The 26,406-nt window shown below is 40.6% G+C and overlaps 1 protein-coding gene across 1 annotated transcript in view; it reads right to left on the bottom strand.

Moving 5' to 3' along the window:
• Window positions 1-26,406, bottom strand: part of LOC115474270 (caspase-8-like) — a 104,181-nt gene that overhangs the window by 15,508 nt on the left and 62,267 nt on the right. The window contains exons 5-7 of the mRNA XM_030209666.1: window positions 23,701-23,760; window positions 18,385-18,467; window positions 13,232-13,340 (exon numbers count right to left, since the gene is read on the bottom strand). Coding sequence (XP_030065526.1) covers window positions 13,232-13,340; window positions 18,385-18,467; window positions 23,701-23,760 — 252 coding nt within the window. The remainder of the gene's footprint in view (window positions 1-13,231; window positions 13,341-18,384; window positions 18,468-23,700; window positions 23,761-26,406) is intronic.

Below are 26,406 nucleotides of genomic sequence, written 5' to 3'. Positions count from 1 at the left end.
GTATTTGGTCCACATTTCAGTATGAAAATTAATGGTACTTTTTTCCTGCTTCTTTTGAGAAACTATAATCAAACATGTACATGTGTGTCCTAAAAAAATGACATAGCTAGACCAGTGGAATATAAAGAAATATTTTCTTTTTAATTATTTCAATGCTCTCCACTGAGATTTCTGATCAGCTGCAGAGATACGGAATCTCAATGGAGCATTTAAACAGTACTATTGTACATTTTTTTCTCCTTCCTTCTGGAGTAGCTATCTCATATACTTCTAGTAGGACACTGTTTTGGTAATTTCTCATGCATACTTTTGCACAACACCATGTTTATTTCAAGGATATGCATTTCAATAGCATGATCTAATTTACCACCTTTTAATACGTTGTCTTTCATTCTTTCCTATGTTACCCCTTTCATACATTACATTGCCGATGAAATACCTACTGAAACTGTATACTATAGACTCCTGGACCTATACTGCTCAGATAAGCCCAAATATCTCTGTCTTGCCTTTTCCCAGGAAACGCTAGACAGAAGGGGAGATGGTAGCAAATGTATTAGTTACAGCTAAAGTGTAATGTTTTCACATTCCGTACATAATTACGGTCTCTTTTTCTTTAAGAATACACTTTTCATTTTATTTTGAAGATATTTTTGCCCCATCTTGATTCTGTGAATCTTTGTAAAGTCAGTCAAGGATACAGTTTTTTGTCTGCCTCATCAGGACTTTTCTTAAAGCTGATTTTTCTTAGATTAGTTTTAAAACTTAACATACACTTTTGGATTTTGATTTACAAGGATAAATTTTACATTAACTGTGAGATTTACTGTAAGGTTCCTGCCTGTATTTTTCTGTTATTTCTACATGCTATGTACTTTTACAGTTTACTTTGTGATGCAGTTGCAGATTTTAATGCTCCCATATGGTTGCTATTCCTCTCTACGATCAGCTGTACTTTGCAAGTGAGATCATCAACACAGGATTTACAACAATCCTGCTGAAACCTTTTGTTTTGCTAATAATGCAAGGTAACATTGTATCCTGTTTTACTTAATGTGTTTTGGTCATTAATATCTGTGTCACTCTATCTCAGGTAGCTGAGATTCTAGAGAAACTGCCTCACAGGAAAAGTAAATCTAGATAAATGTTTAGATAAGAAGTTAAGATGTTTTGTGTGCCTTGAAAGAAAATGTTTTGTACTGCCCCAGAAAATTGGTTTAAATTATTTTCTCTTTCACCATATTATTCAGAAACAAGTGGGATGCTTTAAAATAACATATATACCATTTTTGATGGTAATTGTAAACAGCTGTCATGTTAAACTATTTTCCTCTTTTTTCTATATTCTTTATGACCTTTGTTTAATATAAATGGAGAAAACTGCGCTCCTGATCCTTAATGCCCTAATTCTTTTGTTATTATGCTATGGATTGGTTTTTCTTACTACAAGTGTGGAACTTTGTTTCCCTGGTTTCTGTTAAACATTGTATACTGGTATAATTTTTATTTTTCCCTAATTTGTTTTTCTATTAATGACATGTACCTGTCTAATGATTTTTTAAAGCAGAGGCTTGTTTGTAGCAGACCTGATTACCCAGAAAACCACAATGGTAAAGATTTAAAATTATGTTTTGAATTGAATGGAGAAACCTTGTGAAGAAGTTGGAAGCAATTACCTAATCTATACGGGACTGTTAGTATCCAAACAGTGACACCTACAGCTGCCATTGCTGGAAGGAGACTTTTAGTTGGACTCATTTATGTGATTTAAAGATCTACTCCATTCTTTAAATCACAACAAATGAGTCCAACTAAAAGTCTCCTCCATTATTGGGTGAATTGTTAAACTCCAGCATTTAAACTGTTGTTGACTTGACAGAATATACTCTTTTTGGTATAATCTTTAATTAATTAATTAATTGCCTGACCAATTTACTTCAATTCTTTGAAGAGTAAACGAACATGTGGACAAAGGGGAAGCCGGTTGATATTGTGTATCTGGATTTTCAAAGGCGTTTGACAAGTTACCTCATGAAAGGCTACAGAGGAAATTGGAGGGTCATGGGATAGGAGGAAAGTCCTATTATGGATTAAAACTGGTTGAAGGATAGGAAACAGAGAGTGGGTTAAATGGACAGTATTCACAATGGAGAAGGTGGTTAGTGGGTCCTCAGGGGTCTGTGCTAGGACCGCTGCTTTTTAATATATTATAAATGATTTAGAGATGGGAGTAACTAGCGAGGTAATTAAATTTGCTGATGACACAAAGTTATTCAAAGTCGTTAACTGCGACAGGATTGTGAACAATTACAGAAGGACCTTACGAGACTGGGAGACTGGGCAGCTAAATGGCAGATGACGTTTAATGTGAGCAAATGCAAGGTGATGATGTGGGAAAAAGAACCCGAATTATAGCTACGTCATGCAAGGTTTCACGTTAGGAGTTACGGACCAAGAAAGGGATCTGGGTGTCGTCGTCGATAATACGCTGAAACCTTCTGCTCCGTGTGCTGCTGCAGCTCGGAAAGCGAATAGAATGTTGGGCATTATTAGGAAAGGTATGAAAAACAGGTGTGAGGATGTTATAATGCCGTTATATCGCTCCATGTGCGACCGCACCTGAGTATTGTGTTCAATTCTGGTCGCCACATCTCAAGAAAGATATAGTGGAATTGGAAAAGGTGCAGCGAAGGGCGTCTAAACTGATAGCGGGGATGAGACGACTTCCCTATGAAGAAAGACTAAGGAGGCTAGGGCTTTTCAGCTTGGAGAAGAGACGGCTGAGGGGAGACATGATAGAGGTATATAAAATAATGAGTGGAGTGGAACAGGTGGATGTGAAGCATCTGTTCACGCTTTCCAAAAATACTAGGACTAGGGGGCATGCGATGAAACTACAGTGTAGTAAATTTAAAACAAATCGGAGAAAATTTTTCTTCACCCAACGCGTAATTAAACTCTGGAATTCGTTGCCGCGAGAACGTGGTGAAGGCGGTTAGCTTGGCCGAGTTTAAAAAGGGGTTAGACGGTTTCCTAAAGGACAAGTCCATAAACCGCTACTAAATGGACTTGGGAAAAATCCACAATTCCGGGACTAAATGTATAGAATGTTTGTATGTTTGGGAAGCTTGCCAGGTGCCCTTGGCCTGGATTGGCCGCTGTCGTGGACAGGATGCTGGGCTCGATGGACCCTTGGTCTTTTCCCAGTGTGGCATTACTTATGTACTTATAAGTTACATTTTGAGTTATGATGATTTCTTTCTTTGGTTCTCTTCTTCTGACCCTAAGTCCTTTCTGCTACTAGGTATAAACTCATATGTTAATTCCTTTATTCAGTTAACACAATCAGCTTAATATTATTAAAGCAAATGATTTTCATGTTTGATAATGCTTCTGTTCACATAATAAGATTTTTATTATAGCCTACATGTACCTTGAACTGTGCAAAGAATGAAATCTGAGAACACCCTTAAGTTAATGACATGTTACTACGAATTGGACAACTATTTATGGACTATTAACTTGCTGGATATCATGAGATGCTCTAAGTGGAAGTCTTCTGGATGCAACATGATGCCTGTCCGTGTGAGCCTCCCAACCATATACAGGGCTGCTGTTTTCACAATACCAAAACCTACACTGACTTATACATTTCTCTGATGCCAAGACTGTCTACTTATCAGATCAACGAAATTTTAAGTGACTTTGAATTACTTGATTTCTAACTGCTTACATTTTAAAACCACCCATTACGGGCTTTTCCAAAGATTCTATTTTTCTTACTGAATTATCTCCTTACATCACAAGCTGTTTTATGCACTGCTAATATTAATTGCTTATACCAATGTTCACCATGCTATGGAACACTATCTGGTTTCATATTATCTGGTTTCACCACATTGATAATCATTATTGCTGTATTTGTATTTCTTAGCTGCTGTATAACACCCTGTATTAGAAGCTTAGTGCAACAGTTAATTGAAACTGCTTTAAGTAAAAGAGAACCTATAGAACATGCATATGTACTATATGAAAGACTACACATTAGCATAGAAATTGAAAATGTTGATGGTAATGTTTAATTTCTTTGTGATACTATTAGTTTTGCATTATCTACTTCTAATATCATTTAGATGGTAAGGTATTGTAAGTAACATAAGGCCCAGGGAAGGTTAAAGAGGGGTAACTTACATCTCACTATAATCACATTCTTTTGTTACCTATAGCCCAATACTGTAAAGAGGGTTGACATTGTGACTCACACCTACAATCTCCCTACCTGCATTGACAGGAACCTATGAGGGGCTATCCCTTAAACGGCAAAAATGAGAGATCATCCATTAGTGCTCATGAGGTCATATGGTAAAGACGGGTAAGATACGACAGCCTACAACCTAAGACAGCCTGTGGCTGGGGCACTAACAGAACCTTGAGGGAGCCCGATACGAAGGTTCAAAATAAGTGAAGTCCTTTTCAAGGCCTTCAAGGGAGGAGATGTAGAATCATGAGCACAGGTCAAAAAGGGCAGAGGCTGACAAGCCGGTGCGACTCTGGAATCTATCAGAGATTGAGAAGCCTGTAATTTATTAAAGAATATGAGCCTGTGTAAACTCAGGAATTTATGGTCTATTATGATACCCTTTGGAGGCAAAGCAAGCCTTGGGAAAGAAACTAGTTTAAACAGAAGAATGTGATTTAGCAACTTAAGGGAAAATAGATGGTGAGAACAGAATGATCTCTGAGGAAGATAAGTGCTGAAGTAATGTGAAGCATTGCTTAACACAAAAAGTATATAAACAATTGAACCAGAGCATTACGTTGGAGAGGCAGTGGCAGACCACATGTTTGTGTCCCCTGCTCTCCACATGAGAAACTAGCATTTGTAATTGTAACTTTATCTTGGTAAATAATTAAATAATTGCTTTTCTCATACATGTGGCCTTCCTAGTCTTTTATCTGTCTAAATTGTGGGTGGCTGGTGAGTATTAATTTGGGGAGGTGGTAAAAAGACTAGTAATATAAAAACAAACTTCAGCAATTTCAGCACACAAATGCAGCTGATTGTGCAATTGTATAAGACAGATGGTTGTCACATCCATGAATTACCAATACTGTGACCCAGGTGGTTGTTACAGGCAAGGAAAAGAGGCAGTTGCTTAAGCTAGTAGTACCAGTGGTTGTTGCAACTATGGAAACTACCCAGTTATTGCAGGCATGCAAAACAATGACTGTTGCAACTACACAACAGAGGTGGTGATAGCAAAACCACATAGATAGACACTACAGGACTGCTAGACCGGCAGCTGCTTTAGGAGAACAACAGAGATGGCTGCAGCAATGTGCAGCCAAGCTGGTTGCTGCAACAATACAATCTGGAAGAATGCTATCCTGTGCAAGAGCTGGATGCTGCCCATAGATGATTACTACCATTGCGAAAACACAGCTGAATATCACCACTGTGTAATACAAGTGGGTGCAATAAGCGTGCAACATCGGTTAGTACAGTTAGTGTGGAAACCAGTGATTGGTGCCATCATGCAGTCCATGTGGTTGTTGCTACTGAGCAAACCTCCATAGTGGGTTGCTCAGTAGCAACCCAGGGGCTGTGAAGCCAGGAAGATATGGTAATAACTCCAAAACATAACAAAAATGACAAAAGCCACAAATGCCTTCTCCTCGTCTAATGTATTTCCTCATAAACTCTTGAATAACCACACGAACTAAAGATGTCGTCCCACACTGCAAAGCATGATTGTAACTCCACCAAAATGTAAATTGTAAGCCACTTTGAACTGAAACTTGTTTTTTGATGACAGTGGGATACAAGAATGTGCATGCATAAATACATAAATAAATAAATAAATAAAGATCTATGCACTACCTGTGGAAGCGAACCACAACTGAATGGAAAATTATGCAATTTGGCAATTGAGCCAGTTTTCAAATCATCACTGGCTACTAAACTTCTTTGGCTACATATTTCCATAACTGTAAAATATTGCTACCATGTTGAATTTGTACAATTTTGTACAAATTTGTACAGCAATTTGGTATTATCCATAAAACTATATCAGCATGTGTGATACATTTTGATCATTTGTGCAGCTACTGTACTTTGATTTACCTACAGATGGTCCGTTTTACAATCTTTTTGTATATTGACAAAATTGATGTTCTCTGCAGCAATTGCAGATACTCTCTGTGTACACTAATTCACCATGTTTTTGATAGTCCACACCCCTTGAGGCTGACATCACTTTTTTAACTCAAAGGCCACCCTCCCAATATGTTTTTTTTCTGTATGTTTTTACTAGATTTAAGTTTTCAAAAGCAGGGATTGTCTACTATGCATGTCTACAGTTTTGTATATATCTGCTAAAACTGCAGCACAAATAATAATATTATTACTTTCAATTAACTGGACAATACAAAGGCAATTCTAAAAACTAGGCGCTAACATTTATGTGCCCAGTGTGTATGTAAATATTTAGAATACTAGCATATAAGTACATATATGCCATAATACTGCCTAAGTGCTATTTTGTAAATACCTGCTTAACTTACATAGGGGCACTTTTATTAAAGCTTAGTGCACCCTAAATGCTAAGAAGCCCAAAGGTATAAAATGGGTTTCTTAGCATTTAGCAAACATTTATTCCATCAGCACACACTAAGGGCCCATAGTGTGTATTTACAAGGGGGGCATACATGAGGGTGGGGCATGGACGGACCATAGATATCGGAATACGGCGGGCCACAAAGGTCAAAGTCTCACTAAAATTTCGACCAAGCCTAACCCACTGGCTACTGCAGACTAGGCATCTGCCTATGGCAACGGTGATGGGAACAGAAGTGGAGCATCTTACCTCTGCTTCTCTTCCTCCTCCTGCTGCCGCTGCCACGCTCCCCCTTCCAGAGATGAAACAAAGTGGATTCAGCACCACTGTGGGGTTTAGACAGGCTCACACTAAAGTACTGTCATGTCCTGCCCAGCCCCTTGAAAGGAAGTCCGGGGGAGGGCAGGTCACACAGTGCAGGCCTGCTCTTCTAGGCCTCATGCCAATGTTGAATCTTCTTTCCTTATCCCTTAGGAAGAGGGACAGCACCATTGGCAGTGGGACTAGTAAGTGGAAGAGAAAAGAGGCAGATGCTGGATACAGAGGAAGAGGGAGAGAAAGGAGAGATGATTGACTGTCGGGGAAGGTGGTAGGGAGGGGAAAGGGAAATGCTGGACTGTTTGGAGGGGGGTTGAGAGGGAAAAGTTTGTGATCCCAGTATGGGAGAAAAAATGACATTAAAATCAGCGGTGAGAGTTGGGGGTGGATCTGGGGCAGAACTGGCTTTACCAACCAAAGAGGTGTTTTGATGCCACTGATGCTTGTCCCTGAGCCGCATATACAATAGCTCTATGGCTAAATGTTAGGTGCATCAATACTGGGTTAAACTGGTATTCTATAACAGAACCTACAGTAAGCACCTGAGTTCCATTATAGAAAAGCTGCTACCATGCACTCTTGGGGCACCTAAATAGAGGCACTCAGTCTTGTGCTGCTTGAATTGCCCTCTAAGAAGACAGTTTTATAACAGGCATCTTTGATCAGGGCTTCTCAACCTAGCCTTTGGGGAACCCCAGGCTAGTCTGGTTTTCAAGATAGCCACAATGAATATGCATGAGCCACATTTGCATACACTGCTTCCATTGTATGCAAATACATCTCATGTATATTCAATGAAATATCTTGAAAACCAGACCGGCTTGGTGTGCCTCTAGGCAAAGGTCATAGGCACATGTTGCACCTATTTAAAAAGGCAGCATATGAGTCTATGTAACATAACATAGTAACATAGTAAATGATGGCAGATAAAGACCTGTACGGTCCATCCAGTCTGTGCCTTTATAAAACAGCCTATCTGAAAGCTCCTGCACAGAGCTACTCTTGCTTCAAGGCTTTTCTTTCTGAGCTTGCATGGGTATGTGTGTAATTTATAGCACATGCATGCAGGGGCAGACTGACGGGGATCTGGGCCCCTCCCACATCTCTCCCCCTCCCTCCTCTCCAGATCCAACACCTTTCTTCCCTCCCACCCCCCAGATGCAACATCTCTCTCCCTCTAGTTCTTTCTTCCTTCCCCAGGTGGACCATCTCTACCTCTCCCTCCCTCTAGGTGCACCATCTCTGCCTCTCCCCCACAACAGGGTCCAACATCTCTGCCTCCCTTCCTCCATTCCCTAGGTCCAACATCCCTCTAACTTTGGAGGCAAACATCTCCCCCTCTTTCCTCTCCTCCATCCCCAGGTTCAGCTCTCCCCTCCCCCCCCCCAAAAAAAAAAAATTAACTTACAAGTCCTTTTTTTCGTACAGGGTCCTGGCATAGGCTGTCTGCCACTGACTATAACCTTCTCTCTGCTGCAGCCTGCCCTTGCAGAAGCAGGAAGTTATATCAGAAAGGGGCAGGCCACTGCAGATAGAAGGTTCTGGTCAACGGCAGACAGCCTATGCCAGGATTCTGTATGGAGAAAGGAACTTTTGAGGCAAACGCAGGAGTGGAGAAGTGTCAGAGACAGGGCTGATGCTGGAGCGGGTGAGAGAGAAGAGAAGTACCAGACTTAGGGATGTAGGGAAGACAGGTGTCAGTCATGTGGGGAGGAGTTACTGACCCCCCCCCCCCCCCAACTGCTCTGAGCTCTCAAGCACTGTCTGGTTGTTCGAATGGTCAATCCGCCCCTGCATGTATGTGTCTCGCAATGCCACTCTCTGCTCAACTTCTGCCCTGGGGAACAGCTCTGTGTATTGCCTCATAATTTCATATTTTATAAGTCCCTATTTCTGCATGTAAATCACTGTTTTACATTAAGAAAGGTTTATAAAATATAACCCTCCTAAGCCACGCTGAATTCTGAGAATGTTTCATTTGTCCTCTCTCACATATCTTCAGAGAAAATTATTTAGTCTCTCTGCCTATTCAGGCTTTGGCCTCCATGTCCAAGGAAAACCCTTTCTAAGATACACATCCTCCATAACTTTCCATGTTTTCCAAATCTTATGAGAGTGGCTAGTTTGCTAAATGATTGCCATTATGCTAGATATGACATTTGTTCTTTACAGCAACATAAAATCTTAATCATCTCACTCTGTGCTAGACAGACAAAATGGAAGAAAGTACCAGGTAAGACCTTGGAAAGGGCACAGAAGATTCTTGAGGAAGAGTGGAGCAAATTGGAATGCAGGCAGGAATGCAAAATGGTAAGAGTGATAAGTGGATGAGCTAATTACACATACACAGTGCCGGTTTTGTGTATACAAGTGAGCCTTTTGGGTGTTCTTATGAGATCCAGTGATAAGACAATAGACCAAGGATGGGCAACCATGGTCCTCGAGGGCCACAACGCAGTCATGTTTTCAAGATTTCCACAATGAATATGATTGAGATCTATTTGCATACAATAGAAGCAGTATACACAAATCAATCTGATGCATATTCATCGCGGAAATCTTGGATTGTGGCCCTCGTGGATCAAGGTTGCCCACCCCTGCAACAGACTGAGGGTCAAATGAATCAATATTCTGGAAACAAGATAAGGAAAAGATAAATCCCTTTGTAACACAGTAACATAGTAGATGACGGCAGAGGCGGCAGAGAAAGACCTGTACAGTCCATCCAGTCTGCCCAACAAGATAAACTCATATGTGCTACTTTATGTGTATACCTGACCTTGAACGTAGAAGTCTGCCCAGCACTAGCCCTACCTCCCAACCACTAGCCCCGCCTACTACCACCGGCTCTGCCACCCAATCTCCGCTAAGCTTCTGAGGATCCATTCCTTCTGAACAGGATTCCTTTATGTTTATCCCACGCATGCTTGAATTCTGTTACCGTTTTCATCCACCACCTCTCGCAGGAGGGCATTCCAAGTATCCACCACTTTCTCTGTGAAAAAATACTTCCTGACATTTTTCTTGAGTCTGCTCCCCTTCAATCTCATTTCATGTCCTCTAGTTCTACCACCTTTCTATCTATGGAAAAGGTTCATTTGCAGATTAATACCTTTCAAATATTTGAACGTCTGTATCATATTACCCGTTTCTCCTTTCCTCCAGGGCATACATGTTCAGGTCAGCAAGTCCCTCCTCATACGTCTTGTAACACAAATCCCATACCATTTTAGTAGCTTTTCTTTGCACCGCTTCAATTCTTTTTATATCCTTAGCAAGATATGGCCTCCAAAACTGAACACAATACTCCAGGTGGGGCCTCACCAATGACTTATACAGGGGCATCAACACATCTTTTCTTCTGCTGGTCACACCTCTCTCTATACATCCTAGCAACCTTCTAGCTACAGTCACCGCCTTGTCACACTGTTTCGTTGCCTTCAGATCTTCAGATACTATCACCCCAAGATCTCTCTCCCCGTCCGTACATATCAGACTCTTACCGCCTAACACATACGTCTCCCATGGATTTCTACTCCCTAAGTGCATCACTTTGCATTTCTTTGCATTGAATTTTAATTGCCAAACCTTAGACCATTCTTCTAGCTTCTGCAGATCCTTTTTCATGTTTTCCACTCCCTCCTGGGTGTCCACTCTGTTACAAATCTTAGTATCATCCGCAAAAAGGCAAACTTTACCTTCTAACCCTTCAGCAATGTCACTCACAAATATATTCAACAGAATCGGCCCTAGCACCGATCCCTGAGGCACTCCACTACTCACCTTTCCCTCATCTGAGCGAATTCCATTATCCACCACCCTCTGGTGTCTGTCCATCAACCAGTTCCTAATCCAGTTCAGCATGTCGGGTCCTATCTTCAGCCTCTCAAGTTTATTCAAGAGCCTCCTGTCGGGAACCATGTCAAAAGCTTTGCTGAAATCTAAGTAGATTACGTCTATAGCACGACCATGATTCAATTCCCCTGTCACCCAGTCAAAGAATTCAATGAGATTCGTTTGGCACGATTTACGTTTGGTAAAACCATGTTGACTCGGAAATTGTAACTTATTGGCTTCCAGGAAATTCACTATCCTTTCCTTCAGCATTGCTTCCATTACTTTTCCAATAACCGAAGTGAGGCTTACCGGCCTGTAGTTTTCAGCTTCTTCCCTATCACCACTTTTGTGAAGAGGGACCACGTCCGCTGTTCTCCAATCCCACAGAACCTCTCCCGTCTCCAAGGATTTATTAAACAAATCTTTAAGAGGACCCGCCAGGACCTCTCTGAGCTCCTTCAATATCCTGGGGTGGATCCCGTCCGGTCCCATGGCTTTGTCCACCTTTAGATTTTCAAGTTGTTCATACACACTCTCTTCCATGAACGGTGCTATATCCACTCCATTCTCATATGTACTTTTGCCAGTCAATCGTGATCCTTCTCCAGGATTTTCTTCTGTGAAAACAGAACAAAAGTATCTATTTAGCAAATTTGCTTTTTCTTCATCATTATCTACATAGCGGTTTGCAGCATCTTTCAGTCTCACAATTTCCTTTTTAGTCTTCCTCCTTTCACTAATATACCTGAAGAAATTTTTGTCACCCCTCCTTACATTTCTAGTCATTTGTTCTTCCGCTTGCGCTTTCGCCAGACGTATCTCTCTCTTGGCTTCTTTCAGTTTCATCTGGTATTCCTCTCCGTGTTCCTCTTCTTGAGTTTTTCTGTATTTCAGGAACGCCAACTCTTTAGCCTTTATTTTCTCAGCCACTTGCTTGGAGAACCATATCGGTTTCCTTTTTCTCTTGCTTTTATTTGCTCTCCTTACATAAAGGTTTGTGGCCATATTTATAGCTTCTTTCAGCCTGGACCACTGTCCTTCCACTTCTCTTATGTCCTCCCAGCCCCTCAGCTCCTTCCTCAGGTATTCCCCCATTTTAGTAAAGTCAGTATGCTTGAAATCCAGAAGTTTGAGTTTTGAGTGGCCACCCTCCACTTCAGCTGTCATATCAAACCAAACTGTTTGATTGTCACTGCTGCCCAGGTGGGCACCCACTCGGACATTTGACACACTATCCCCATTTGTGAGCACCAGATCCAGCATCGCTCCCGCCCTCATGGATTCCGTCACCATTTGTCTGAGCAGAGCACTTTGAAAAGCATCCACGATCTCTCTACTTCTTTCTGATTCCGCAGATGGACCTTCCAATCTACATCCGGCAGATTGAAATCTCCCAGCAACAGCACCTCTCTCTTCTTTCCCAACTTTTGAATATCTGTGATCAGATCTTTATCTAGTTCCTCCAATTGTGTCGGAGGTCTGTAGACAACACCAACGTGGACAGAGGTTCTATCATCTCTTTTTAAGGTGATCCATATAGCTTCTTCCTTTCCCCAGGTCTCTGTCATTTCAGTCACTGCGATATCATTTCTCACATACAGAGCTACTCCTCCACCTTTACAACCATCTCTATCCTTCCTAAATAGATTATAGTCTGGTATGTTTGCATCCCATTCATGGGAACCATTGAGCCATGTCTCCATGATCGCAACAATGTCTAAGTCTGCCTCCAACATCAGGGCTTGAAGGTCATGAACGTTATTGCTTAGACCTGCGAGCATTTGTGGTCATCGCTTTCCATCTACATTTCAGTGGAATTTTAATCTTCTGTTTAGTTTCTTGTTTAGTCTCACATCCTGCTATGTTGGTAAGAAGTGATTTGCTAAGATTGTTGTTTTCATTACTTTCTTTTCTACTGACGCATCTTGTCTTTAGCTTTAGCTGGGAGTGACCACTTGAAGTGAACTGCCTCCATATGCCACCCCCGCCTTCTAGTTTAAATGCCTAGAAATATATTGTCTGAATTTCTCCCCAAGGATTTTTTTTCCTGCCACATTGAGATGCAGCCCATCGTTACAGTATAGTCTTTTGTTTTTCCATGTATTGCCCCATCCTCCTATGTACCTAAATCCTTCTTGGTGACACCAGGCTTTGAGCCAGCTATTGAAATTCTCAGTACTTTGCAATCTTTTCTCTCCTTTTCCAAAGGTAGGTAGTACTTCAGAAAAAGCTATTGTTTGTATCAAAGGTTTTAACCCCTCTCTTTGTGTTTTTGTTTTGTTTGTTTTTTTGGTTGGTTGGGTTTTTTTCTAGTTTTTCAATCTAGTAGCTATCTATTATTTGGTATTCCTCCTAGTATAAATGATAATAAACAAATATTTTTAATGCATATGTTTCTCTGTTTTATTCTCTTCTTTGGTTGTAGTGGTAAAGTTTTGTAATTTGTGCAGATTTCATACCTACATCCTTTTGTGTTCCTTTCCTTTTACCAAGACCCTTAAAATCTTCATTATTAATGATCACACAGTATCCACGAGGCTCTGCTATCATCCTGTATACATCCCCAACCTGTAGACACAAACAAAGGATATACACTTCTTTATTATGCATTTATTTTTGCATAACTAATTTTGATACAAATAAACTAAGTCAAAATCAAATCACAGACAGCAAAAATGCAATATCATGAAAACACAAAGTGAGGGGTATCTAACAATTTAATTACTATTTATGACTGAATCTGCTGTGATTTGATGTACATTTTTAAAATTTCGATAAATATAGAGTAAATAAAATCATTCCACTTAAGACACAATGTGGGCCTACACACCAGATCAGATACCCATAACAACTCTGTTTTGGACATACTCAGTTTTAACTGCATTACTTCAAACCAGTTTTGCAGCAACTCCAAATTTTTCAGTCTCTAGAGAACTGCAGGGGTAACCAAAGGGGATTGAAGAGTCAACCTACAACCCTTGTGGCTTGCTGGGACCTATGGCAACTAGCCACACCAAGATAGAGCCTTTGAGCTAAAGCTAAGGGCTACAGAGGACAACAACTTTCAAGCTCAACTGGAGGTAAGGGCCATTGTCCAAACCCCAGGACAGTAGTTCCCACACCTGGTCCCAGAAGCACCCCAGCCAGTCATGTTCTCAGGATATCTACAATGAATATTCATGCGAAAGATTTGCATACAGCAGAGGCAGTGCATGTATATCTCTCTCAAGAATATTGTGAACATCCTGAAAACTTGACTAGTTGGGGTGTCTCCAGGACCAAGTTAGGGAATCACTGCCCCAGGAATTACACTAGCCCAAGGACTACCTTGAGGATACAGGACTGCATCCTGGGGAGTCAAGCCTACCTAAAGATCCTACTGTACCAGCCCAGACCTCACCATCTGCTGGAGGTAGAGAAATACTGAAGAGTCACAGGGAATACCATCCTTTATATTGGTGATGTCACTGGAACAGTTCAGAATCTCTACCTCTATCTGCTGGTAGTAGGACTTAACCATCTGGACTGGTCTAGCAGGATGATAAAGAACAACTGTAATATATTTCCAGTTACACCCACATATACAAGGTACTGTAACATGTCCTACTCTTCTTTTGTGCACAAAAGTACTTCACTCCCTGTACTGTACTGATCCCTCAAGCTTTTGCAGTCCAAATGTATGACCCTGCATTTTTTAAGATTAAATCTTAGCTGCCAAATTCAAGACCATTCTTCAAGCTTCACTAGATCCCTCTTCCTGCTAGCCACACCCTATTACAGATATTCATATAATCTGCAAAAAGACAAACCTTACCAGACAGCCCTTATGCTGGGGTGGGGGGGAGAGGGATGCAGTACTTCTGTGCATAAAAGGAGAGAAGGACTTGGGAGTGATAGTTTCTGATGATCTTAGGTGGCCAAACAGGTGGTCTCTGAAGCCAATGCAGGGCTTAACCAAGACAGACTATTTGAAGAACCCACCGGTCAGAAGTTACAAGGGGCCACCTTTCTTGGTAAAACTTCAGCCTCCCCCAACCGGTAAGTCATCTACGACAGTCATTTTTACAACAGCTATGCTCTGCTGGAGTCAGTCAAAAGCTTGCCCTCTGCTTTGACTGGGGAGCCATCTGGGCCTTAGACGCATGCTGTTGATGAGGAGACTGAGCGAGCTGGGACTGGCGAGGTGTACCTATGCCTCAGAGTAATAAATACTTCTCCTTGACTTGTCAAAATGTTCCTTAGAGGAGGAGGCAGGTGCAGAAGGCACCCGTCGGGAGAGAGAATCAATAGTATCAGTGTCCTTCTTAATGAGGTCAGCGACCTCTTCCTCCTTCCGTCCCCAGCACGTGGCAGGACCACCGAGTCCAAGTCAGAGACACACAGCCATGAGAGTCTGCACATTGCTATACTCTGGGCAGAGATCCTAGAGGCCACATCAAAAGTGTCATAGGTGCCCCTGGCCATGAACTTACGACATGTCTTCTGCTGCTTAACCAGCTGGCAAAGAGATTCAGCCTGCTCTGGTGGGAGAGTCTGCCAAATCAGACATACTGCGCACCAAGGACTGCAAGTACAGGCTAGTGTAGAACTGGTATGATTGGATATGGGAGATGAGCATGGAGGCCTGACACATCCTCCGCCCCAAAGAATCCAGTGTTCTAACATCTAACAGGGGGCACCGAAGCATAATCTCAAACTCCTGGCTCTTTTGAGTGTGGATTCCACCACCAGGGAATGATGAGGCAACTAAGGCCTATCAAACCCAGACTGAATCTGGTACATAATGTCAATCTTCTTGGGGAGGAAAAGTACCGATAGAGGGGTCTCCCAGTTCTGTACCATTACAGCCTCCCTGGGCCAAGACCTCGACCTCCACTTCCAAAGGAATTCAAACAACAGCCAGCATCTCCTTTACAAAAGAGGGAAAGGAAAGGCTCTCAAGTGGAGACTTCCTCCTTTAATGTGGAGGGAAGGGATTAGATGGGAATACCATAAGACTCATCCTCCGAGAAGTACCATGGATCCTTTTCTGAGTCCCATAAGCGCTTCTCACCAATGTTGGCCAAGATTTTCTCATGGGAGGGTAGACTAAGCCTGCCGCAATATAAAGGTACCATGACCCTGAGAGGGACATTGGGGCGTTGAGATGTCAGCTCTTGCCTCGACTCCGGTGAAGCTTCCTCCACAATGTCGAGGGTGTGCCAGCATGGATGGCAGTCAACACCGAGACTGCAAGCAGCAATGGTGTCAGAGACTTCACCACAGGCTGATAGCCATGCAGGACTGTAGCAAGAGGCAGGACTGGCGCAAGTACCCCAGACACTGATGCACACTACAAGAACCCTGCCAAAAGCTCAGGGAGCAAGGCCTAGAGGCGCTCATCAAGGGCCAACATCGGGAAAGGCTGGGGTGCTAGTGTAGGCTGATAAATTTGTGAGGTTGAAGCAGGTGCCCGTTCCTGGCTGTGTGGAAATCCATGCATCGGCAACTCCTGTATAGAAGGGGAGCAGTTCTCCTGGTGCCAACGCTTCTCGGGGACCAGTGAAATCTTTGGTGCCCCAGAGCTCTCGGCACCATGCATAGAATTGATACCAATGCTTCCTCCAATGTCTGGCATCAATGCTCCCTGGTGCCAGTGAATTTGCTGCTGTAAAGCCAAATATTGCAAAGGGTTGCCTATGTAGAAAAAGAAATGCCCCGGTCTAAACATTCACAATGTGCAGAGTTATTTTACAAAAGGCTCACTAAATGTGGATCCTTATGTAAAATGCCTATAAGACTGAAGAAAATACACGTTTGGGGGTATGTAGAGCAAAACAGCTTTTACAATTACTAGTCACTGGAATAATCCTAGTATGCCCCCTCAAACGGCTTAGATACAGTGTTGGTTTGGAATATGCATGCACTAGATCAATTCAAAAATCTAAAGATAATTATTGCAATGCTGAAGAAATCTGGAAACAACTTCTTTGTTAATGAAGACGGGCAGGAGCTCTTGGCTTGACTGACTGAACATACTTCCATTAGAACAGGATTTATTAAGCATAATATGTTGCTATTTGTAAATATAACACAACTTGTTGTAAAAATATGGTGGGAAGAATAGCCTAGTGATTAGAACAGCAGACTGGGAACCAAGAAAGCCAAAACCTGCTTTTCCTCTGTGAGAGGCCTTGTGACCTTGGATAAGTCACTCATTCCTATTGCCTAAGGTACATGCTTAGATTGCTAATTCTCTGGGTCAGGAACGTAATTGCACCCACACTGTTCAGTATATGTCCATATTGAGCAGGTTATAACACTATAAAAAATGATCAATATAATAATTATAGCAGTAGCATCCTTTCAGACAACAGACTGGTCAAGTACTCCAGTCCTTTGATTTTATGGTGCATTTAAACCAGAGTAAAAAGATGTTAAAAAATGATTAGGTATTATAAAGATAAATAGAGAGAAAATGAAGGAAGAGGAATCCTGGGAGACAGTAGTACATAGATTAGATTCTCAGTATATACCACATAATGCAAACAGGCCGAACTCTAGGAGCAGATATTACAATTAAGGTAACGCAACAAAAAAAAAGGTTTGGTCTTCTTATTGGTATACCAAGGAGCTAAAACTTATAAAACAGATGTGTAGGTATTTTGGGCCTCTTTTACTAAGCCATGCAGGCAATTCCTGGTACGGTAAATGAGAGGAAACCCATTCAATTCCTATGGACTTTCTCATTTGCTGTGCGGGAATCGCTGAAGCAGCTTAATAAAAGCCCTTTGAGAGGTGATGGAAAATATGAACAAGAATGGTGGAAACAGGTAAACAGTTATTTAAAAAAGTATTATAATTGAAAAACTTTTTATGACTAGAATTCTTAGACAGGGATAAAAATTCACAAGTGTTCTTTCCATTAGTGAAAGAGCTTATGGCTTTTTGCCAGTTCAAGTAACCAAATACTGACAGCTAATGATTTTGCACGATATTTTGAAGAGAAGGTAATTTAAACGGCAGCTAATTCACAGAAAGGTACCACAAGAAAAGTGGAGGATTTGATTGAGATTATAAACACTGATTTACAGATATAGGGTGTATTGGCTGATTGTATAAGTGTAACCCCTTGGTTTGTTTTAGATTTATGATAGAGTGAGCCCTGGGTAACAAGTCACTAGGGGAGTGACAGGAGGACCTGGGAGGAGCTCAGAGGTTATAAAAGGGAAGTTCAGGGGGAAAAGATTGTCCTTGGTTGCCTGCAGTCTACCCATGGCTGAGGTGAGACTTTCATGATGGCAGCCCGAAGGGAGAAGACAGTTATAAGGAGTCTAGCCCGGATGGTAATAAAATACAATGAGAGAGTGAATCCGCTCTAGAATTCAATCAGGCCACAGGACAGTTATAAGGGTTTTGCACATGTGTTAACCCAGAAAAGACCATTGCTTGTGACCATCTTGAAAAGTAATTATGAGTTAAACCTGGACTATATTAAGATCAATGCAGTGAAATCATCAGTTATCCAGTTGAATAAATGCTCCAGACCTTTGGACTGTCCCAGTATGGCAGTACTTATGAGTGTCAAAATACTGGTAAACACCAACATTATCAAGCTTCTTGGTAGCACTACCTCTTTTTCTTCTTTCTTCCTATCTCCCAGTTGACTTGCAGAGGCCATTTCTGTAGAGGAATTATTTTGCCAAGGCTGGTATTCTGTACAGGAATAATAATAAAAAAAAGAATAAAATAAGCATCTATGAGATGAAATTCCCTCTTCTTTCACTCAGTGTACAACTTAGACATTTCTCAAATAACCCCATATATTTGACTTGCAAAGTCCCCCAAGTATCCATGCTGGCTGCCCTGCTTTCTAATGTTTTCCTTTCCCGCATACTTACCTTTATAAAGTCTCTCAGTCTAACCCTTTTTGCCTATGTGGACAATAGCCAAATTCTGGAGCATTTCCACCCTGATGATGTCCAGGCTATTAGCATACTTCACCGCAAACTAGACCAGATTTCAAATTGGCTCTACTCTAGTTAGCAGAATATAAACCCAGAGAAATGTAAGAGCACCCTCTTTGAACATACTAACTTACACCCTCCTGCTGCACCTATTCTTATGGCAGGCACTCCAATCTCCCTGACTCAGTCAATATGGATTCTGGGGGTAACCTTAGACAGCACCCCATCTTTTGGTCAGCACATTTCATATGTATGAACTGCTTTTTCAAACTGAAAATGATTTATTCTGTCCCCTGCCTCTTCTCGATTCTGCTCTCATCCATTCACTAGTGACTTGCAGCCTGGATTATTGTAACATCCTTCTCAAAGGGACTAGACACAAAGACATCTACAAGCTCCAACAAGTACGGAAATCAGCAGTGCACTTAATAACAGTTTCAGGCAATCCAATCATGTACTCCACTCTTTAAGCTGAGCATCTAGTGTCCCATCAAATCTCCTATAAGATACTTCTTCAGGTCCATAAAATGTACCACTCAGGATGCCCCTCTTATTTATCACAGATGTTGTTATCCTACCAACCCTCCAGGGATTTCTGCTCATCTCATCATAACCACCTCCAGGTTCCCTCATTTTGTGTTATCCACCTTTTGATTATTTGGAATAAGATCTTCAGTGCTACAGGCCCCACCCTATGGAATACCCTTCCCACTGACCTGTGTCTGGAACCCTCAGTGGAAAAATTCAAGTCCACACTCAAGACATTTATGTTTCTTGATGTTTATGGCTCATGACTCACCCTCCATCGCCCCTCAACTGGGAGAGGACCACTAAGTACAACAGCGCTGGACTAGCAGACTATCCATCTAGTCTGTTAGCTTCTCTGTACAGCTCTCTCCACTCTTCCCTTTCCTTCAGCTACCTTACTCTCCTTTCCTGTCCTTATTGTAGTTTATATCTACTTTGCTAATTATTCTGTCTTGATAGGCTCCTCTATGGCAGTATAGCAAATTTTTAATAAACTTGAAACTTGACTCAGATGATACTATTCTGGGGGCTGGGGGTGGCAACTGCTCCTGAAATTCGTTGATATGGGGCCTCTTTGGGACTCCGACCCTGAATGCTGTCACATTGCTAGAGGGTAAGTGTCAGGCTGAAAGGCATGTGAAGATCACCACCACTCTTTTGAGGCATACGTTCAGAGAAGTAGGAGGCCTGACTAAGTGAATCATTCTTTGAGAAGTATAATCATTTCTCTGGTAAGCTTAAGATCTTTGGAGAAGAGTGAACTTGTAGTGCCTGCTCTTTAGTGATTATGCTCGGAAGTGACATGAACTGGTGTCTTTTCCATTATCAGCCCACTGGAGTGAAATAAACTGCAAAATGAAATTCAACTGCCAATATTTAAAAAGCATTTGAGAGAATATGTCAGGCCTATTATATGCCTGCCTGAATTAGAGTGCCTTGTTTGGAACCATAAGAATTTTGAGTAGTGTTTGCTGAAAATGTATTTCTGCTTTTTTGACTGTTTGTATGTGTTAAATGTTTGTGGTTGTTATTATATGTATGTTGGGCTGCACTCCACCCTAGATAAAAGTGGATTAGAAATAATAAATTCTAATTCTAATCAGTGATGGGCACATAGGGTAGGATTACTAGGAGAGAATACATTTATCGAGTGTAATGAGGACAGCGGAACCTTAATGCATAGCTTTTGGAGATGCCCAGTAGTTCAGGGATTTTGGAAGAAGGTTGCAAGATTCAGGGACCCAATATGGACCATGTTTTGGCAACAACACCTGCATCAGTAGTCAGAAAATCCGAATGCATCCGAGGCGAAGTTTGGAGGCTAGAAAACAAGACGTTAGGATAAACTCTTTTCTTCACATTGAAAACTAGTTTCCAGGAGTTGCTGGCTCCAAGTGTCTCAAGAAAAGTAAAGAAAATTGGATATTCTTTTTGATGTAACATTCACTAGACCTCTACCTCTACACTGTTACACATTTAAATTTGATGCATGTGAATGGTTTGAGGCTTTCTTTGAGATGTGGCTGCCCTATATTTAGTCTCTCCCTGTGAGAGCAAAAAAATATATAATTTTAAATGCTTGAGTGAGTGTGAAGAACTGGGCTGTATGGGTTGAGTAAGTTGCTATGATCTGCTGCTGGACGACAGAGGTGGCTACATGAATGTGTCAGCAGAATGAAGGGTGATGGGGAGGAAAGAAGGGTTTACATATAAAAGGGAAAACTGTATGTATTCTTGGCCATGAAGACTACAGATGACTTGGTTGTATGTTTCATTTGCCTTGGATTGATAAAAATAAAAAATAATTGAACTAAAACAAGAAGTACAGAGGTAGCATTGAATCACAGAAAAAGAAGAAATAATGAATAAATACTTAGCTAGAGAAGGGTCACAAGTAGACAGTAGGACATATGTAGAGAGCTAAATACCAAATCATTCACAGACACAAGAGTTTGCATAGATCAAAAAGTGGACAGTGCAAAGATGGTGGGCAAGATATATCTTAACAAGGTTATGGCAGCTCCACTCACATTTGACAAATGACCCTTTTTCATAGAAATTAGGGTTGCATTTCAATTAAAAATTTAATCATGATTAATTGTGCAATTAAAGGTGTTATTTATTTATTTATTTATTTTCCCCACTGCAGCTCCTTGTGACTCTGGGCAATGGAGGGTTAAGTAACTAGCTCAGAGTCACAAGGAGCTACCATGGGAAAAAAATAGCATACCTTTAATCACGTGATTAATCGCAATTACAAATTTTATGTGAAAATATTTTTATTGTCATGTGGACCAAGAACAACAAACAATGCACAAGCAATCATATAAAGGCAATCAGGCTTATGATAAGGCAATGCAATTGGCATGACAATAATCTTTTCACCCCTCCTTCCCAAACCCTCTCCCTACCCACCCCAAAACCCTCCCCCAACTCAACCTCCCCTATACCTATATTAAAAGTACCAACATCTAAGATGTAACAAGACATGGTCTGCATACAGAATCCCAAGCTCCAGCCCGACAGAGCTCACATATCCAATGTATTCAAGATAGAGGAGAAAACTTGAGTGATCAATGTGTTCAGATAGGGTGTTCAGACTTTTAGAAATCATTTCTTTGCTGGGTGTCCTCGAGTGTCCACCGAGAGTCATTCCATAATCAAAAGGTTATGCATTTGATTGCACCATAACATCAAAGAGGGAACAGTATCTTTGATCCAGGATAAAAGAGTAAGCACTTTGCTATCAATGAGGCTTTCTGCAAAAACAAATTGTATATCTGAGTGCCCTCCACAATGTCAATCATGTTGTCCAGGAGGCTATTGTGTGAAGTGGCAACCCATTGTTTGTTATGCATATGGCTCAAATGGGCCCACACTGCCATCCAAAACTATCCAATAATGTGTAGTCCCATATCCACTGATTGTAGGAAGCATCCGAATGGCTACACTTGGGACAGGTCCCATCTGTGGGAATTCTATCTTCTTTGCTCTCAAAGGGAGAATGTACATACACATCAGAAACTTTTAATGTAATTCCTGAAACTGCGCACTCTCTACCAGGTGCAAACTTCCTTTCAAACTTTTCTGAAGGCATTCTGCAGATTAAGATCCAAAATCTCTGTCCCAAATTGCCACCACCCAAGTGGGGTCAGGAGCCCAGCAGTTTCTTTAAGGTTTCATAGTAGTGGCCCAACAAACCTTTAGTCACTTCTTATTAAATGAAGACTCCAGAAAGGCAACTCGAGAGGTTCAAAATAGGTGGGGAACAAAGTGATGTAGCTGATCATAAGAGTACCGGTCCAAAGATTGCAAGTTATACTCTTTTCTAATGCCTCTAAGGATAGTATTTGAGTTTCATCCTCCTCAATCACATTATGCACCAGGACTATACCTTGCTCCTCCCACAGAGAAAAACATCCCTGGGCCAAACCCAGGGGAAAGTCTAAATTCCCCACCAGTGGTAAGTAACACGAGCAATGGATCGGAAGAGCAAATCTCTTATGAAATAGATTCCAAGGCGAATCATCACATGGGTCTTGATTGACTTCGCCAAGCAGTGTGCTTTGGCATAAAGAAGAAAGCCCAAATAAGGGTGCCCAATCTGCCAGTCAAAATCTACATCACAATAATCAGTTGTATGGAAAACCCAATCCCTCACATATCGCAGGTGGCAGGCGATATTGTACGCTCTTAAATCTAGTAAGCCTAAGCCACCATACCTAGGAACAAATTGCAACTGGTGGAGAGAAGTATGGTGTCACTTCCTTCCCCAGATGAATTTGCACAGTAGAGAATTCCAAACAGTCAAATCACAAGGCGATTACAAATTTTAATCAAAATGCAGGTCTAAAAAAATGAAAGAATAAAATGTAATGAAAATATATGATATACAAAATACAAATTACAAAATTACAAATTAAAGAATCAAAAACAGCATGCAGAATAACTATAAACAGTCTTACAGTTTTCACTGCCTGCTTCAGAAAAGCAAGCCTAAATAAAAAATACAAAGGGAATAACAAACTGGTATGGTGGCTCAGATAAGTGCATTACTATGCAGAAGTTTCCCCAGTTCAATTCCTTGAAGGGACTTCCACTCTTCAGGTCAACCAGCACTAAGAAAAGTGCAAGGTAAATAATGTTTGTTTTTCTTGGTTTAAGTTGTTCATTAAAAATATTCACAGACAATAAAAAGCTCTACCACTTATAAAGGGCACAAATAAAATGCATATCTGTTTGTGCATTTAGAAAAGGTGATTTTAAAAAAGAAAAACTTTTGGTTGTGCTACTTTGAGTCATATGATTGCTCCTTGCTCATAAGCAGTGGGAATTTAAACTTTCACCTGTGCACTACAGACCATCAGCGTAATAAGTAATAACTGAGGTTGACCTGTGTCATGGATATTTAATAGACAATGCACACTGAGACTAAGAAAATAAGAATAAAATACCTTCTTTGAATGTCATTTCCTGAAAAGAGGTCTCGAGGGGGGACTGTTGTTCAGTTGAGGCTGAAAAGTAAAGAGATTTATTTTTAGAGAATTCATAATAGAATGTACCATTTTCCTGTATGCAGACAAACCACAGATTTGGAAGGAACACCAGAATCCCACGGGGAAGCAGCAACAGGAAAACAGGAGTAGGAAACGGATCCAGACACTTCAAACACAGACCAAGGAACAACCAATATGAGATTAAACCTTTTATTGATGATTCTTAATGATTTTATTTATTTATTGCATTTGTATCCCACATTTTCCCACCTTTTTGCGGGCTCAGTGTGGCTTACAATAAGATATGAATAATAGAAATACATTTGTTACAACTTGGTTATGGATTACATTGTGCAGAGTTGTGCGAGACATTCAAATATCATTAGGAATATAGCAATGGGACATCAACATAGAAACATTGGAAGGAGACAATGGGAAGCTAAAAGGGCAGTATGGTGTACATAGACATATGGTGTACATAGTTCCGTGAATAAATGTATGATTGACTGGATTACGGGATGAGGGATCAGAAGTGGATGTGTGTTGCATTGATGAACTGTGAGTATGGACTCTATGTGTTTTGGCTCTTTCTGTAAGTTTGTTCAAACAGGTGAGTCTTCAGTAATTTACGGAAGGAAGCTTGTTCGTTGATGACTCGACTTGGAACTGTGTCGGCACTTATGTGCCTGCCTCAGTCAAAAATGAGTCTGTCTTCAGAGAATTAATCACTAAAGGAGATCTTGAAAAAGACTGTTTATTTAGAAAATAATGGTCTCAAAGATTCACACTACTGGCAAATGCTAGTCAAAAGACTCCTGAGGTAGAAACGTATGTGCCGAAATACGGTGCCATGTCGCGTCATCATTAAGAATCATCAGTAAAAGGTTTAATCTCACATTGTTAGTTCCTTGGTCTGTGTTTGAAGTGCCTGGATATCTTTCCCACTCCTATTTTCCTGTTCCACTTTCCTGTACACCATGTTTCAACACAGCAGACAATCTCGAGAATTGACAATACTACAAGCCAATAATGCTAGCCACTCTCAGAGTCTCCTATTCATTCTCCATGATTGGTCTTAGTCTATTGGCAGCGACATGTAAATCTGGTAATTGATTCATATAGTCATCGACTTCTGAGGTATTTTCCTCCACATGTATTTATTTTTATTTTATTTTTTATTTATAGAGTCAGTATTCCTCCACTGCTGATTTGTATTGTTATAAATTGTAGTAGAGGACTTCCTCTTGTTTTGGAGACATAAGGCAGTCTATTCTATAATGGTAATTTCACATTTAATTGCTTTCACAGAATTGGCGCTTAGCACCCATATTTTTTGTGCCTAATTTTTGGCGCACTTTATTGAATCTATCCCTAAACTTGGCCATAATTACTGTACAGCTCACCTTAGTTTTGTTTAGGTACACTGAGGGGTGAAAATGCATAGCAACTATAGGTTTTCAAGGAGTAATTAACATTATTCACATTTCTAACCCATGTAACTCATGTTTATTTAAGATTTAATAACCACTGATATGAAGAGAAGAGATTCACCCAAGGCAGTGTACAATAGGTACAGCTTGATATAAGCAATTGTGTTAACAGCATTAACAGCTGTAAAATGACCAATTGTAAGTGTAATTCACAATTAGAACAGTGAGGTAAATGTGGAAAAAAAAGCGAATTAAATTTCTGGAAATACCAATATTTATTTATTTTAAAATTGTATACCCCACTTAACTCTCAGCAGTTTACAGCAAAACATTCACAATAAAATACAAATAAACCAACATAAAATACAAAATCAAATAAATTCTAATACAACATTATCTGCACTATTGATACTTCAAAAAATTATCAGATAGGAAAAGCCTGGGAAAAAAAGGTATGTTTTCAGATCTTTCTTAAACTGTCTTAAAGATGTAGAAAATCTCAACAGGCCTGGGAGAAAAATCCACAGTAATTGACGTGCCACAGAAAATGCACATTTTATTGTCTCTGCTTAGTGAATACATCTCAAATCTGGTACTTTTGCTTTATCATCGTTACATGCTCTCAGGGACCTTACTGACATCTGAAATGTTATTACATAAAAAAAGGAAAAACTCCATGTAACCCTTGAAACATGAAAACTAGCACCTTAAACTGTACTTGATATCTTACAGGTAACCAGTGCAAAACTTTCAACATAGATGACAAATGATCATACAAATTGTACTCCATCATTTACAATGTATTGTAAGCCACACTGAGCCCGCAAATAGGTGGGAAAATGTGGGATACAAATGCAATAAATAAATAAATACTTCTCCAAATGCCCAATCATAAGGGCAGCAACATTCTGTATCACTTGTAATGCATACATTTTATTCTGTGAAATACCTAGATAAAGGCTATTACAAAAATCAAGTCTAGACAAAATTAAACTCTGTACAAGGATCCTAAAGACATATGCCACAAGCACTGGTCTCAACTTTGCAACTAAATGCAAATAATAAAAACATGTCTGAACAATTTTCATCACCTGGTTCTGAAAAGAAAGATCACAATCTAACTGCATGCCCAAATTCCTCAGAGTAGTCCTAACAGAGATCCCAGTTTTTTCCAAACTAGATGTCAAATATGGAAGTAACTTTTGTGATAATCCAGAGGCTCCACTCGGGCACG

This window comes from Microcaecilia unicolor, chromosome 7, assembly GCF_901765095.1.
Source record: "Microcaecilia unicolor chromosome 7, aMicUni1.1, whole genome shotgun sequence".
Lineage (NCBI taxonomy): Eukaryota > Metazoa > Chordata > Amphibia > Gymnophiona > Siphonopidae > Microcaecilia > Microcaecilia unicolor.
The sequence above is the reverse complement of the archived record's forward strand: the minus strand, read 5'-3'. Positions and strand labels throughout refer to the sequence as shown.